Here is a 15,594-nt window from a genome sequence, read left to right on the forward strand (position 1 = left end):
AAAAAAGGGAAAATAGGAGGGAAAAAGTGAAAAAAGGAAAGAAAAAAGGAAAAGGGAAAAATTGGAAAAAGTGAAAAAAAGGAAAGAAAAAGGAAAAAGGGGGAAAAAATGGAAAAAGGGAAAAAAACACACCTCTCAGTAGGTCCCTTCAACAGCAGACTTCTATTTCCTTGCAGCTGGGATCCTGTGCTGTTATTAACACACAATCCTCCCTTCCAAACAGAGATGCATTTCTAATTATGATTACATGGAATACAGACAGTGCTTATGGCTCTTCCTCCTTGAATGCCAGCCACTGCCCACACTTTTCTCATTCATACACCCATCAGATCAGCTCTCAGCTGAAGAGATTTTCTCTTCCCATTCCATCTTTCACACCAGCAACCCACCCTTCACCAGGCTCAAGTGATGAATATTTACCTGGAAGCACAGTGGTTATCAGGAATGTGAAGAACAGGCCACAGCCAGGCACTGACCTCAGTTCACAGCAACACAGAAAGCAATGCTCACAGACACAACGCGTGGTTGATACCTACCTCCTCCTTTCAGAAAAAGGCAAAGTCAGAATGGATTCAAAGCAGTAACATAACACGAAGGTTTACTGGCAAAAAGAGACTGGTTAAATGAATTTCATCAGGGTCTTGAGGAACGGGTAAGGTGTGATTCTATTTTAAAGCTTTGGAAGGGATATTAATGAAAGCACACACTGAAATGAATTATTACAGTGATCAGACATTGCAGTCGTTTACTCTCAACAGCACTTTTTTTATGAGTCATATTTATATATTCAATAATTAAATATAAACTGCAGGGTGTCACAAAACAAGGAAAGATGTGAAGCCCAGACTGTCCCTGGCTTACATTTCTCATCACTGTACCTTTCACTTCACCTCTCATTTTACATGCTGCTTAAAGCAGTAAGAAAGTTAATTGCAGACTCCTTACTTTTGTGAAACTTCAAACCTACTTCAACTTAGTAGAAAACCAACCAAACAAAAACCACAAATAAACAAAAACACAAAACAAAGAGAGGAAGAGGAAAAAAAATGCTAAAAGGCAGACAGGAGAAGAGAGAGATACTGACAATTTGGACTGACAGAACCCGGGAAGTAGGGACAGAATCACAAAATGGTTGAGAGGTTGGAAGGGACATCTGGAGGTCACCTGCCAACCCCCTGCATGAACGGGGCCATCCAGAGCGTATCCAGGCAGCTTCTGACATCTTCAAGGATGTCAAAACTCCACAAGCTCTCCGCGCAGCCAGCGCTCCATCATCCGCAGTGCAAAGAAGTGCTTCCTGAAGTTCAGACAGAATCTTTTGTGTTCCAGTTTGTGCCTTCTGCCTCTTATCCTAACGCTGGGTACCACTGAAGACAGCACAGCCCTCTTCTTCGCATCCTCCCTTCTGGTATCTATACACATGTTGATAAAATCCCCCCCCAAACGTCCTCTTCTCCAGGATGAACACTCTCCTAAAGACAAAGCAGGTATCTTCAGACTGTCAAAAACATAGCAGACAATGTTTTTTGCGACCTGTTCTGTTCAGCAGAACACGACGTGCTATCATTAATTCTCATTTAGAATTATTGGCAATCAAGATATATGCCACAGGCAACAAGAAGAAAAAATTGCAGCTGCACTCTGATCAAACTTTTATGTAGAGTGGATAGGCAGGTAAATAAAAAAAGCTGAATGTAACAGGTCAACCATGTGCACATCCACATGTACTATACAAGAACACTCAAAAATATTGACATGGGACAGTGATCCTATAGTTTTCCTTTTCTCTTTCAGTTATATATATGTATAGTTAAACAGCACATAGGAAAACGTCACTATAGTTTTTTTCACCATGGCCAACAGGAAATTTCCACAAATATAAAAATGTAAGTATTTAAACTGTTAGATTTCTTCAAAACATAATACAGCTGAATGAGAGAAATATAGTTTCTCAGTATGTAACTAGAAAAAAAAAAAAGAATAAAAAACCTTCAGGAATTTGCACAATTCTCTCAACCAACTTTGCAGTCTGAAACACTGCAATCCTTGCTACAGCAGAACACAGTATCACCAAAACAAATAAATGAATTCCTGGAGAGCAGTGATGCCATATGGATACTGCATGAAACCTCACTATACTACAACATTGGATTTACATTCATTATTTTGGAGGAAGGGAACGTGGCAGTCCCTTCATGTTTCTCCTTGCTGGCTGCTTACCCAGGAAGCATTATTGTTATTACTTTAAGAAGAAAGGTGCTGGTAAGTGCCAGAAGGGCAAGGCAATGGTGCTGACTGTGAAATGCCCTGTTCTTTGGATGAACTGTGTAAAATATTTTCTTAAAAGATTCCATGTTAAAAATATTAAGAACAAAAAGATCTTCTTAAAAATACAGAGTATTTTTCCCTCTTCTTTTAAATTCAGAGGTTAGGGAAAAGTGTTTGGCTAGAATTAACTACAGGTTTGCTGTAATTAACATATAAGACAACGCCCTCCATAACACAGGGCCAACCACAGACTCCAGACAAACATGATTGCTTTAGGTTTCAAGTGGCATATGCATCTCTATTTTCGTATAAAAGGAACTGAGACATTTCTGGAACCTTCACTGCAGAGTCTTTGCCAGTGTTCAGCTTTTGGGCAAAGGAAATGTTGCCACACTGCAGAGTCACGATCTTGAGGATCAAAGTGTAAAATCATGATTCAGTATCTGATCCAGAACTGCTTTCTCGGCTGATTTCAATTTGTAGAGATGGTAAATTATCCAATCGACTCTTTTTTTGCCGAGACTCCTCTTTTTCCTTAATGAGAGCACCCCAAACCCGTTGGAGCTCTGAATCATCTTCCTCTGGAGATGCCACGGAGTTTTCAGGTTTATCTGAAGTCTTTTCTTGTGTCTTCGGAGCAGACCCTAATCGGGTCCATAAATTACCTAATAAGATGAAAAACAAGCACATTGAAAAATAACAGGAATGTATTGCCTTTCTTTAAACTTGTACTCCAGCACAAAACTAACCTGATTTCTTCTCTCTGGTATCAGAGTAGAGGCCTTTTACATCCTGCTTTGGGATTCCTAACCGGCTGTGTACGTCCGATATTGGCTCTCGACGAGGAGCAGAGATGCTGCTTGGAGGCTTAACTTCTGGGGAATGTGGTCTTTTTCCCAGTCTTTGCCGCACATCTAGGGATATTTTCAGTGATTAGAACAACAAAGATCACGTTGCATTTACTTTAGTTCTGCCTGCTAATTTGATACTCATTGCACACTTCATAGAATTCAGAACTACACAAATGTTCTCATCTTCTCTATCCTCTTTTCACTAAGTCCTTCATTTCAGATTTCAGTCTCAGCAATGCTTGCAATAAAATGTTACCCAGATTCCGCTGTTCTCCGGCAATAAAATGTGGTATTTAATGTTTTCATCTTAATATTTTGTCCAGATGACCCAAAAATTAGCTGTTATTCCATGGCTCGCTGCATTTGTTTTAGCAGCCCAGCATATATGTATCCAGCATAAGCTACGATTATAAGGTAATTGTTCTGCCTTCAATGATTTTTTTTTTTCAGATTACAGATACTTTGCCTTAAAGTTCTAATACCTCTCAATATTTTACAGAATTAAATGGAAATAATATACAAATCTAAATATACTGACACTTAAACCATGATCAGTCAGATAATTCTCTGGATACTATCTGTGTCAGAAGTAGCTGTAATTACACACACCTGTGTGTAAAAAAAAGCCAAAAAAAGCAAGTCAATTAGCATAAAATAAATAAATAAAGACTGCCATTTGAAAAAATACTTCCATATACACATATATACAGGTATATGCATATATACTTCCATATGTGTATTATTTCATGTAGTTAGTGCCTCACGTTTCAGTTTGCACATGAGCTCCCCCCCAGTACAGGTTCCCATAATGTCATACAGAATCTGCCTCACTAAGTAAGCAAATTAAAAGGGACAAAGTGTGTGTGGGGGGGGGAAATAAATGCAGGCAAAGAAATTAGATAAAAATAAATGTCACTCTTTCACTTAAATGTACTTCACTTTTCCCTCAAAGCAACCTCCAACTCTGCCTCTTTGTGAGGATAAATTAACCATTCGAATGCAGAAATTGCTGCTGAATAGAATTTCCTCATGTTTCTAAGTTGCATTGGAGGACTGATGTGAAATGACTACATCAATTATTAATAAGACAGTCATAATTCTGCACAAAGTAAGGGTTTCAAATTACCTGATTTTACAGTGCTGTTTGGCTGGCGCAGCCCATTGTTATTCTGACGTTTTTCTTCTAACAGTAGTCGTACATCTACAACCTTGTCTGATAATCCTTTACTGCCAATCCTGTTTTTCACATTACTGGTTGCTATGCTATCTGCTCGCATGGAATTCCTAAATAAAACAATAATAAAGTCCCTTAAGCAAAATGAAATCTAGTGCAGTTCTCGGATCTTCTTGTATGGAAAATTATAGAAAACAGTGTTATCAGGATTGCTCTACTGAGAAACAGAGGTAAAAAAACAAACAAAAAGACCCAAAAATGTCACTTATATGAGCACGTTTTTCAGTCAGAATCCAAAATCTAACTGTAATCACATGAACTCCTCAGTATCCGTTACAAGGCTTGTCTCAATAATATCAAGTTTGTCTCTGTAAGGCTGTGCCCTCTGCATCAAAATTCAAAGCAAATGAACAACCTCAGAATTGGTACAAAGGTCTGATGTTATAATGAACCATTACAATGACTCATACTGCCAAAGGGATGTGTATTAAAATTATTTTGATTGCCCACAGTATGTGTAGTTTTGGTTAATGAGTCCACAATGAACATAAATTACTTTTTTCTCATCTACGCCTGAGGATGGCTGCCCTACCTATGAAATGCAAGAGCTTAATTTTGCTTGCTTACATTTCCATTGATTCCACTTTGAGCTTTATTATCATCATGGTGCTGGGTTGCAGAAATCTACAAAGGAAGCTGCATTTTAAATATATTAATTGGAAAGAGAAGACCGATACAGGCTTTTCTGTATTTTGCATTTCACCTCTAAAATGTCTACTGCAAAATTATGTTAAGAATTGAAACAGCAGCTTCAACAGTTTGCCTTTAAGCTTTGACAGTACTGTCACTGATTACATTTTAAATGCCTTTTCACTGACACTTCTAAAGAACAGGGAACCTTTACCTAATATTTTTCAGTTGCGATTCCACTTCATCTGCATACATTGTCATTTTCATGCTCTTTTTGGGAGAGGGGGTCGATATCATTTTCAGTTCAAGATCATAGTCCATTTCATCAGAATCAGACCCACTGGCACTTGATCGTCTCGCCGTACCGCGGTCTCGGGACTGTTTGAAAGGTTGTAAATCATCACGGTACTCTACAACAACTCTGTCGTCTTCATCCATATCCTGAACTTCTTCCTCCTCCTCTTCCTCCTCAATAGGCTCCTCAGGAACATTTACCAAGCCTACAGCAAAACAAACAGATTCTGAGAAACTGAAGTTTATCATTTATCGTAGATAAGAACAAGGCAGAAAATTATTACTGTAAAGAAATGATGCAATAAAAATGAGTCTCTGTAGTTCTTCAAGGCTAAAAAGAGAATATTTTGCAAAATATTCTAAGTGGAATCTATACTACAGAATAACCTAAGAGGGACAAAATCACTACAGGAGAAAAAAAGCCCATAGTGTTCCACTACCTCAGGATACTGCTCAAGCTTGTAGATGGACTCAACACACAAGGTATAACTGCCTCTTGTTGCGGGGGCAGTTCATGCTGAACTAAACATAACAATTCCTATCAGCTTGCAGGACTTAATGTGACAACTGCTGGCTTATGAGAATCATTCTCAACTCCTGTAAGTAGTAACACCAAAAATAATGCATCCAGCCCTCCACTTCCCCAGTTACACTTGTACAGCTCTGACACGTTGTCAGCAATTACCCGAATGCCGATGTTTGTAAGGAGGAGTCAGGCCAACATCGTCCCCAATAAATGTCCTTTTCTTTATCACATCCCGATGGATTCGACGTGAATGGTATCTCCGTTTCCTGAAACACCATAAAAAGAATGATGTTCCTATCACAAAGCAATGAGCCGTAACCAATCCTGGATTAAGCACGTGCAATTATCACTCATTTCAGTAACAGACATTTATGCCAGAGAACCGTTCTGCGCGTGTGTTCTGAATACAAAACTTTTTACTTTAACAACAAAATACTCCCCAGCAAATACATCATCACTTTGCAAAAACATTATTCACACTTCAGATATATCTACAGAAACCAGAAGAAAAAAAAAAAATCTGCAAATTACAGCAGCTTTGAACCACCTTGTCTGAGTATCTGCAGCGTTCCAATTCCTCCATCCTGCACTCACCAAGAGTTACTAAGAATCCCCTTCATGCCTCCATAATTGGGATTGCCATACTTCATGTAATACTGGCTTCTCCTTGCAGCTCCCAGTTCTTTTTTGTCATCTGAAAAAACATAAGTTAAAAGAATATTTCCTTTCCTCCTTGAATATGCTTTGCTAGCATCCAGTCAGACACACACAGAGTGAAAGGAAGACTGATTATGTGTTACAGGTCCCTGGTATTTCAGTTTCCTTTCTGGATGATACAATTTTGCTGACAACCCAAATGAAATTTCTCCCACAGTTTTATTTGTGCCCAATTCCATGGAGACTCTGAGTTTCTGCATATCAGCGTAAAGGAGCGTTACATCCCACTGCAACTGCTGGAAGCCATACTTACCTTATTCCTGACCTTTCTTTTCTTTATGGATCTGCCACCTTCCACATGGCTCAGAAATTATATGCATTTTCATTTTATTCATAAATATGATTTAATATCTCAACTGCATTAAGTGATAATTTCCATCAGTACCTCATAAACATCACAACTGATTTCCATATTTATAAAATGTGAAATTTTCCTCTGTGGAGAAGTGCATTATAAAACCTATCCTATGGTATTGGGAAGAATGCCCTGAACCCAAGATAATATTTTATGTACAGTAATCTTCATACAACATGAACTGGGTTTAATTCACACACTAAATGTGTATTCATAGCAAAATCTTAATACCTAATAATTAGCAAAAAACCTAACAATTTTGCAAATAAAAATTAGGTACTTCAAGTAATTAATTAGTCAACAAATAAAACTGCAACAAGCAATTAATTCATTATGCTTGTTCATTTACCTTTAGTAGCAAATCTCATGAATAGCTTGTTTCCTTTAGCCAGTTTATTGGCAGGGCGAAGATCATTACGCAGGAGAGAATCCTCTTCTACCTGGGTGAGGGCATCCAACTTTGGGGGCAAAAAAGGTATTTTGGACTCAAAAATAAAATTACTTTTGAATGAAAATGGATTGCTTGCAGAAAAGCAACCCCTTGGTTATTAAATTACTTTTCAGATTCTGTTCAGACTAACTCCACGTCTTTCTTGACAAATTACTACGTAGTTGAATTTATTTTTTTTTGCCAAAAGGTTTTAAATACTTTTGTCTCTTTCTTCATAACACTTATTATTATTTAGTAAGTTTTCAAGTGAAACTACAATATGACTGAAATAAATAAACTTGGACACTGAAAAAGAAAGACTTGATTTCTTTTATTTGTTTGTTTCATCTACAAATGGTCTCACCAATGGGTTCCCCTGCCCTCACAGTGACAGGCATTGTTGTTTTTTATTTCATTTATAACTGCTTTCCATAAGCTAAAATTCAGATTTCCATAATCTGGGTGAGTGTTTGCTGAGCCATTCCTAAAGAAAATACTAATGACACCCATTATATATATTCAACCAGTGAAGATTAAACTCCATACAGAACATCAATGCGTATGCTGATGCCCACACAAATCTATAGGCAGCCTAAATCCCCTTTTTCTTTTCCCCACTTTATACACTGCCTTCTATATTGAAAGGCTGCTGCCTTCCATTATTTTTCTTGCATTGTCTCCTTTAACAGGATAGAGCAATCAGTCTAGCTCTTACATGCTGGCTGCCCTATCAGTCTTCAAAAATTACTTTCACGAAGCACTTTTGTGAGGCTGTTCTCACCAGCAGCACGTCTGCACTTCCTGCCTTTTTCCCCACCTTATTTACTTTGATAATTAAATTGTAAATTATGAGCATATATGGTAAAAACTATGTCATGAATACTTTCCATCACTCAGAGCAAAACTCCCATAATGGGGTTTTCATTTGCTTTCTATACTGACCTCAATGTCACTTGGATTTTCATCCTCAACCTCTCCTTCTTCTGTCTCATCATCAGTACTTTCCTCCTGTTTTTCTAAAGAGGAAAATAATTGAGAAAAGAAATCTACATTTTAATGTTCTGGTTCATTTGAATATTATTATCTACAGTCTCTGAAATCAGACTGAAGGTGTTATCAATTCCTCTGTGCAGCCTAGAGAGTGATCAAAACAGTGAACGTCTACAGAAATCTGAAGCACACATGAGCACAGATTAACATTAACCAGACAGACCCCACACAGGTAAGTGCCAGAGGTATGGATTATCAATTTACTTAACTGAAAACAAATGAAATTGCACTGTAATTTCTAAGCATGACAGAGATCAGCAAGGACAAGACTGCAAAAGGTGAAGCAAAGCCTGTTTCCTTCCACCTTCCTTCGAAATGCTGCAAGTACCTACAGGTATCTAATATTCACAATGTGAAACAGGTTACTACTCAAAAGCTTACATTTTCTGAGAGATGTGGAAAAACTCAGTGACTCAGTTCTGAAGTGAAATAGCTAACAGGAGAGCACACACTGAACTGCATATACTGTGCGTTGTCTAAATAGGTTTTTCAGGTTTTCTTTTGTTGGTTTTTGTTGTTTTTTTTTTTTTAGCTCACAGGAAGAAAATTGTTGTTGGAAATTGTTTTTGAGCCTCCCTAAAAGACATGTGACTAAAAAACCCTCTTCTATATTTCACAGTTCCTTGTCTTAAATCTCCTCTGACTGGACTTGACAACTTCTAATATGGAACCACGGCTATTAAAAAAACCTTAACAACTACACCCAAGTTCAAAGGAAAAAGTAAAGCACAATGAACCTATCTGACTCCAAAGAGAGAACGTCAGGAAACAAATCAGCCAAAATCAAACATTAGCTGACCTCTATCAGGGAACAGCATTCAAACATCTGATTTTATGTTAGCTTCTCACTGTAAAGACATGTCTCCTGCAACCCTAAATGTCTACATAGGCCTCAAGTTCTTATTTAGAAATGAAACGTACCTGAGCCAGGCTACTTTAATATATCTGTAAGCACCTCACACCTAAGATGTAATCTGCACAGCTTGTACTCCATCCAGTATCCCACTTTTCCAGCTGAACAGGTGAGTAAGATTATGCAGGAGGAATTTAAATGACATGATTTTGATGATGCAATGTGGATACTGTAGCCAACAAGATTAATATACATATTTTTATGCTCCATTTTAAAAAGACATTCACTAATCTGTAAAAACCTTGTAACAAATCTTACTTGAAGCATTATCAATATTTTAAAGTCACATGGATGATGGAGGAGCCACTGCATTGTAGAGAAAAGCAACAAGAAGAAAAGGGAATGAGTTAGAAGCATCCCCAAGTTTAAAGCCCAAATTTTACAAAAAGGCTTTTGGTAGCACTGTGAATATAAAATAGAGAGATTGTCCATCTGCATTTTGTTCAAAGCAAAATCTGGGAAGAGTTCATAAATAAAACACCTCCCTTCACTTTGTACTCTTCAGGACAGTACTTTGAAACTATTTATCATATTGGTCTGACTCTTAATTTACACCTCTAGAATGAATTTACAACTAAAGCATTCAGATACCAAATTTGTCACAACACTGAGCTGTGCGTTCACTGCTTTGTTCTTTTACGAGTGACCCTTCAGAGTGCTTCTGTCTCAAAAGTAAAACAGTCAAATTTAGAGATGATACACACAGCAGTGAGGTGGTGCTTTAGCACAGCAGTGTGGATGGTGTGCATGGATGGTGAGGTATCAAGCCAAAGAATAAACCACGGTGTTTCAAAACCAGCACATTTTCTTACACCTGCTGTTTCCACAGTTAAAATATCCATCCTTCCACTGCCTTTGCAAGCACATAACAGACTTATTTCTGTGCAATGTGTACCACCACATCTGAATCCAACCCTGCATCTAACATGTTCAGTACTGACCAAATTACTGCTGTTGGTCTAACTCCAACCCACCTTTTAAGAAGTAGTTTCTTCAAAAGGTTTCCAAGATGAAAGCCTTTTTTAAAGTGGCAGAATACATTTACCTGAAACTATATGATAGAAGCTCCTTCAGTAATTTAGATTACGCAGTACCCAAGCACAAGTTTAAAGTTTAACTGATTTTAACCAGATGACATCTGTATATGCAATATCTCATCTACCTTTCTTGGTTTTTTCAGCTGTCTTCTCTTCATTGTTTTCTCTGCCTTTTGGTTTCTCTTGATCAGGAAAGGAACTCATGTTTATTAGAGCCCGTGTTGCTGTTACTTCATCAAGCCAGACCACATTGCCTATGACATACAGATAGAAACATACACAAAAATAAAATGCAGTTTGTGCCACATGCACTGCCTTACTGGAGGGAAACTGCAAACAAAAGTTCAGAAACGTTCTTATCATGGGACATGACTAAAATGTAATCAGATACATCTTTCATAAGGGAATTCCTGTTCTTCAACCCTTGTTCACCTGGGGGACACAGCTTTCATCCTGTTACAAAAACACAATTCATCATAGCCAAACCCACCAAAATGCATAACCACATTTATAAATCAGAGCAAAGAATACTGAATAACAGCCATTGTATATCTTAAATGTGTTAGCACAGAAATGTAATTAAAGAACAAAAAAAAAAAAGAAAAAACAACCACCCAAGGGTGATTTCTCCTTTTTATTTAAATTTAACCAAACCTTGGACCTTAGCACAGAATTCTGTTAACCTTTTCCAAAGAGCAGAAAAATAAGAGACTGCTCAAGCATTTTAGAGGCACAGGTTAACAACATGAGTCAGTAAGTGCTTCATGGATGTCTCAAGTATCAGCAGGTGCTACTGAAGTAAAACTTTAGGCCCATTAAGAGCATTTCATACATGTTGATGTAGAATCTTCTATCCTTCTGCAAACCTCACTGCAAGTATACTCCTCACAACAGCCCCTGCTATGTGAATTTGCATTCCCTTTCCAATCTATGCATGTCTCATTCATCAGCCAGCTTCCTCCTCCCACTAATTCCTCCCTGAGAAGGAACTATACAAACATAGGAACAAGACTGCTCCTTCCCAGCACAAAACCATGCCAACCTCTCTAGTTGCATACAGTTAAATAATTTCCTCTCTGAACATTATCATTTGTGACACAAGCAGATACACTATTTGCGCCAAAATGCAAGCAGCACATTTTTAGACCATGTTTTCCCACATCAGAACCGGCAAGCTACTTTCTGTTGCTCCTTTCTGATAATTTCAGATTGTCAACAGCTCCTCATCATGTTTTCTTCACTCCGTTTTCTAACTTGCTTCTCTATGCACCAGTCATCTTCCCTCTTCAGCACTTCTAACTGTATTAATTAGAGCACCATATTTTGAACGACACCACTTTAATTTGTAATGAATTCAATTCACATCCTCCACAAGTGACTCTCTTGCCCTGACACTTTGATCACTGGCCACCCTTCTATCTACCAGTGTATTTGAGTCTCCTTCAGTGGCAGTAATGTGTGTAATGCTAAGATACTTAGGTCATTTTTAAATCATTTTCTTTCTAAATACTCATTCAGACAGTGGGTTTGATTTTCACCACACGCTATTAATTCTTTCCTTATAAATCTCTTTTGGCTAAGGTTAATGAAAGGGAAACAGACAGACAAAGCCACAAAGACATCCAAGGTACAGCTTCCACTGATATAAAAGATGAAGAATGACAAACAAAAGATTCCATTTACTTACATGAAGTATCATCTAACCACTCAATGTGAGCAGGAGGATATTCTTTGAAATAGGCAAAGATGTCCTGTGTACTCATTTCATCCACACCACAAATGTAAATTGTGTCCAGTCTCACTTTAGGAATTGCTATAAAAGAGGAAGAGAGATCAAACTGACACTCATTTCTACAAAGCAAGCATTTATGTTCATAATATATGGATTTATAAAGCAAACATTTAAAGTAAGCTAAAGGTGTAGAAGTATGATGCTCATCGATCTACAACACTAGAACTTGAGTTACTCCACACTGTAAAATGTTAACTGAGAATTAAAAAGAGAGAAAGGTGGTTGTAACACTACAAACACTGGGAGCTGCAGGTACTGAAAAGCATCAAACTGCCTTATAGAGGTTTTCTTCTCTTTTTTTCTTTAAAATGCTACTAAAGTAATTCCACTAAGTACTGAAGAGACATAATACTAATGAGACCCGTGACCAGGACATAATATAAGTTTTGTACACATCTCATGGAGAGATTTTACAGGCCATAGCTTAGTTGGGCCAAGCTGCCAGCTGGACAAAGGCCTTGGGAACAAACTGGATGCCAAAAATGCCGATCTGTTGTGTGTGCACATCTCTCAGATTATCTGCTTATACTCCAGCATGTCCAGCTTGTCATCTTACAGCACATGTGCCATCACTCATGGAATCTGATCTTTCTATGCACAGGACAGAGTCCTATGCTCACACACAAACACTGTCTAAGGCCTTCTCAAGGAATTTAAATATTCTTAAGGCAGCACTGGTCCTGAAGACAGATCTTGGACATATACATTAGGTGCCACTGCCAAATATTAAATAAAAAGTGTTTTCTTTTCTGGGGTCAGTAAAGTAAGGAGTGAAAATGATAAGCACTGTTACAAAGTAGTTCAAAAAATCGTTTTTAAAATAAAGTGATTTCTCTTGAAAATTATCTAGGAAAAAGGTTGGGAGATGTAGGAAATAAAATAGTATAAATCAAATAAAGGAACTGTGAAGAAGTAAACAAAGGGATCTTTCCTTCTTGATTGCTGGATAAACTCCTACCTTTCTTCATCATGTCTCGATCCAGAGCTACATTCCTTTGGGCAAGATTGACTTCAGCCCGAAAATGGAAGCGTTTTGCTCTTTGTTCCTTTTTCTCAATTGCTTCCTGCAAAATGCAAAACGATGCAGTCAAAAGAGGAACAGCACAGCCTTCCCAGCAACTTACATCATATGACTGGATAATTAAAATACAACCGACCAAGCAGCTACAATCTATATTAATAATTCTGTTATTTCTGAAGAGATCTGTATGTTTCAGAACACAAAAAGAACTCACTGAAATGTTACTGTGCCATTTAATACTTCTAATGCAAGTTTGGCAGCGTAATGAGGATCAAGACACGTGGAAAACAAACTATCCTGAACCCATGCCCAGCTTCCATGATGAAACATTAAAATTTATTTTTCTTTCCTAACAAATGTACAAACAATATACTAAAAAAAAAGAAAGCCTGCCTTAAAATAAGCACTTTCACCACCTTTCTCCATCTTAAACAATGAACATTCATCATTTAACAATATTGAAATATTGTCACTCACATAAAAGAGAAGGCTCATCTCTCTCAAACATGCAATACTGAGTGGCATCAGTGCAATTTCAGTACAAACATTTTCAGGTTTTGGACACAAATTTTGCTACCTTAAAATTACAAGAGAGAACCTATCCAGATGTCATTTGCAAACCATAAAGGAGAATTCTCTAGTTACAGAAAACAGTGTTTTCATAATAAAAGCTTCCATGCATTCTTAGGAAAGAAATGAAGCATTTCCTCCTTTCCTGCAGCAATAATTAAAACACTTCAAAGAACCACAGGACAAAAATTACCTTGGATGTTACATCTATTCCAGTAATGAAACTTCCAGCTTTGTTTTCATATCTCCTACTAGTGTCCTGAAACAAAGCAAAACAGTGATGAAAACTCAATGAATGCTGACGGCGACATAATCACTGTGCTAAAACAAATCAGGCCTATGAGAAATCCATCCTCTTCCCCTTGATCCTTACTCCAAGGTACACATCCCTACAGAGACAGGTAAACAAGCACTTAACCTCACTGAGAGCAGTGAGATTTAAAGCACATCAAGTGAACCCAAATTCCTCTACTATGAGAACTGTGTGCTTTTGCAATATTTAATTGCTCAGGTTTTTACTTTGTCTCAGCAACACAGCAAAAGCCATCCAACACCTTTTCCTAACTACACTTTTCACCACTTTGGTGTCAGGTGTAATTTTCTTGTAAAACACACACAGATTTAACAGGCCTGTTATAAACATAGGCGACTCCTGAAATCTGCCATTTTCAGTTTTGAAGAAAGTCAGAATGTCAAACCATTTCCACAGTTCAGCAAATGTCTTTCACTTCTATTTTTTAATCATTATTTTAAAACCAGCTCCAAAAACAGCAATATGAATTATCACTGGTTTGATAGGAGGCTACAGACTGAAAGGAACAAATAAAACTCCTTTCCACCAATGGAGACTGCTGAAATCTAAGCCTGCAGTGAACGACACGATCCTTGGAGCAGTGACCCAGCCCTGTCCCTGTCTGCATGTTTAACAATGCTCCATTCTGGAAACCTCACAACCTCCTCCTAGGGAAGGTTTGTGACATGAGGATCATATCTTGTCTTGTTATCTCTAAGGATAAATGTGCTGTTTACCCTTGTGCTCCGATAATTATTTTGGCTAAAGGCCTTTTTCTAGAAAGTAGGTCAGTCAGTTAGAAAACAGTCACACACTGAGCCTAACAGCTTTTCTTAGTACCAAACTTCCCTTAAAGTTGCAGATATTTAAAAGACATGAGAACAGCAAAATAAACGGATTACTTTTTCAATGGGAAAAAAAAACAACCAAACCACCACTGTTTGGGGTGACTGACGGAGCACAAGGAAGTCCATACAGAAGGGTGCTGTCTCTTAGGCCACGTATTTGGTAAAAGCTGAAGCACGTCAATCAACCAGCTAATTAGAGATTAGTTTCTCAAGCATTTTCCACACGCGTTTTCAGAACAAAAGCCTACTTAGGAACGGAGATCAACTCTGACCCACTTTCATACGTTCAACCTGCCCGTACCTGAACTTATCTAAGGAAAGCGAGTAAAAAAAAAGACACAGAACAAGAAACAACTCTCAGAGCCCGCACCGCCTCCCGCTCACACCCCCGTTCCTCAGCCGGTTCCCCCCGCCCTCAGCTCCCCACAGCCCCCCACCCCTCCTCTCCTCACCTCCTTCTTCCTCCCTTCGCCCCCTCGCTCCCCTCAGCCCCCGCACATTCCTCCCTCCCGCCCTGCGAAGCCCCGTTCCCTCACAGTCGGGCCTCCAGGTGCCTCAGCGCCGCCCCTACGTACCCTGCCCCCCCTCAGGTGCCGGTCCCTCCTTCGCTCCCCCTGCCCGTCCCTCACCGGGATGAGCTCTCGGAGCGATCGTCTCACGGGGATGGTCTCCAGCTCGCCTTCTTCCACCTCCATAGGCTCAGGCTCCGGACCGCGGGGTTCTGCCGTTGTCGCCGTTGCCTCAGCTTTCACCGAGATCCGCAGGC

The 15,594-nt window shown here is 38.6% G+C and overlaps 1 protein-coding gene across 2 annotated transcripts; it reads right to left on the reverse strand.

The window, feature by feature from the left end:
- Nucleotides 1–571: 571 nt before the first annotated feature.
- On the reverse strand, nucleotides 572–15,588 carry NCBP3 (nuclear cap binding subunit 3). Of its 2 annotated transcripts, none has more exons than XM_010721891.2 (13): nucleotides 15,458–15,588; nucleotides 13,882–13,947; nucleotides 13,056–13,161; nucleotides 11,993–12,118; nucleotides 10,431–10,559; nucleotides 8,248–8,321; nucleotides 7,225–7,333; nucleotides 6,398–6,497; nucleotides 5,963–6,069; nucleotides 5,198–5,483; nucleotides 4,246–4,403; nucleotides 3,018–3,182; nucleotides 572–2,933 (listed from the first exon to the last, which is right to left on the reverse strand). In XM_010721891.2, exons 1-13 carry the CDS (start codon nucleotides 15,521–15,523, stop codon nucleotides 2,698–2,700), a joined length of 1,728 nt encoding a protein of 575 aa, XP_010720193.2. In that variant the 5' UTR covers nucleotides 15,524–15,588; the 3' UTR covers nucleotides 572–2,697. The 2 variants fall into 2 exon arrangements, with proteins under 2 accessions (XP_010720193.2, XP_019477435.1); XM_019621890.1 differs by having other exon boundaries at nucleotides 15,404–15,588.
- Between the last annotated feature and the right edge of the window lie 6 nt (nucleotides 15,589–15,594).

This window comes from Meleagris gallopavo, chromosome 21, assembly GCF_000146605.3.
Source record: "Meleagris gallopavo isolate NT-WF06-2002-E0010 breed Aviagen turkey brand Nicholas breeding stock chromosome 21, Turkey_5.1, whole genome shotgun sequence".
Classification (NCBI taxonomy): Eukaryota; Metazoa; Chordata; class Aves; order Galliformes; family Phasianidae; genus Meleagris; species Meleagris gallopavo.

Bases quoted from the DNA above. Each gene is read 5' to 3' on its own strand.
- NCBP3 (XM_019621890.1), bottom strand. From the start codon at position 15,523: ATGGAGGTGGAAGAAGGCGAGCTGGAGACCATCCCCGTGAGACGATCG. The intron at 10,560-11,992 runs GTAAGTAAATGG...TGTATGTCATAG, and splicing joins GTGGTTAGATGATACTTCAT to GCAATGTGGTCTGGCTTGAT. The intron at 4,404-5,197 runs GTAAAGGTTCCC...TGTTTTATTTAG, and splicing joins TCGCAACTGAAAAATATTAG to GAATTCCATGCGAGCAGATA.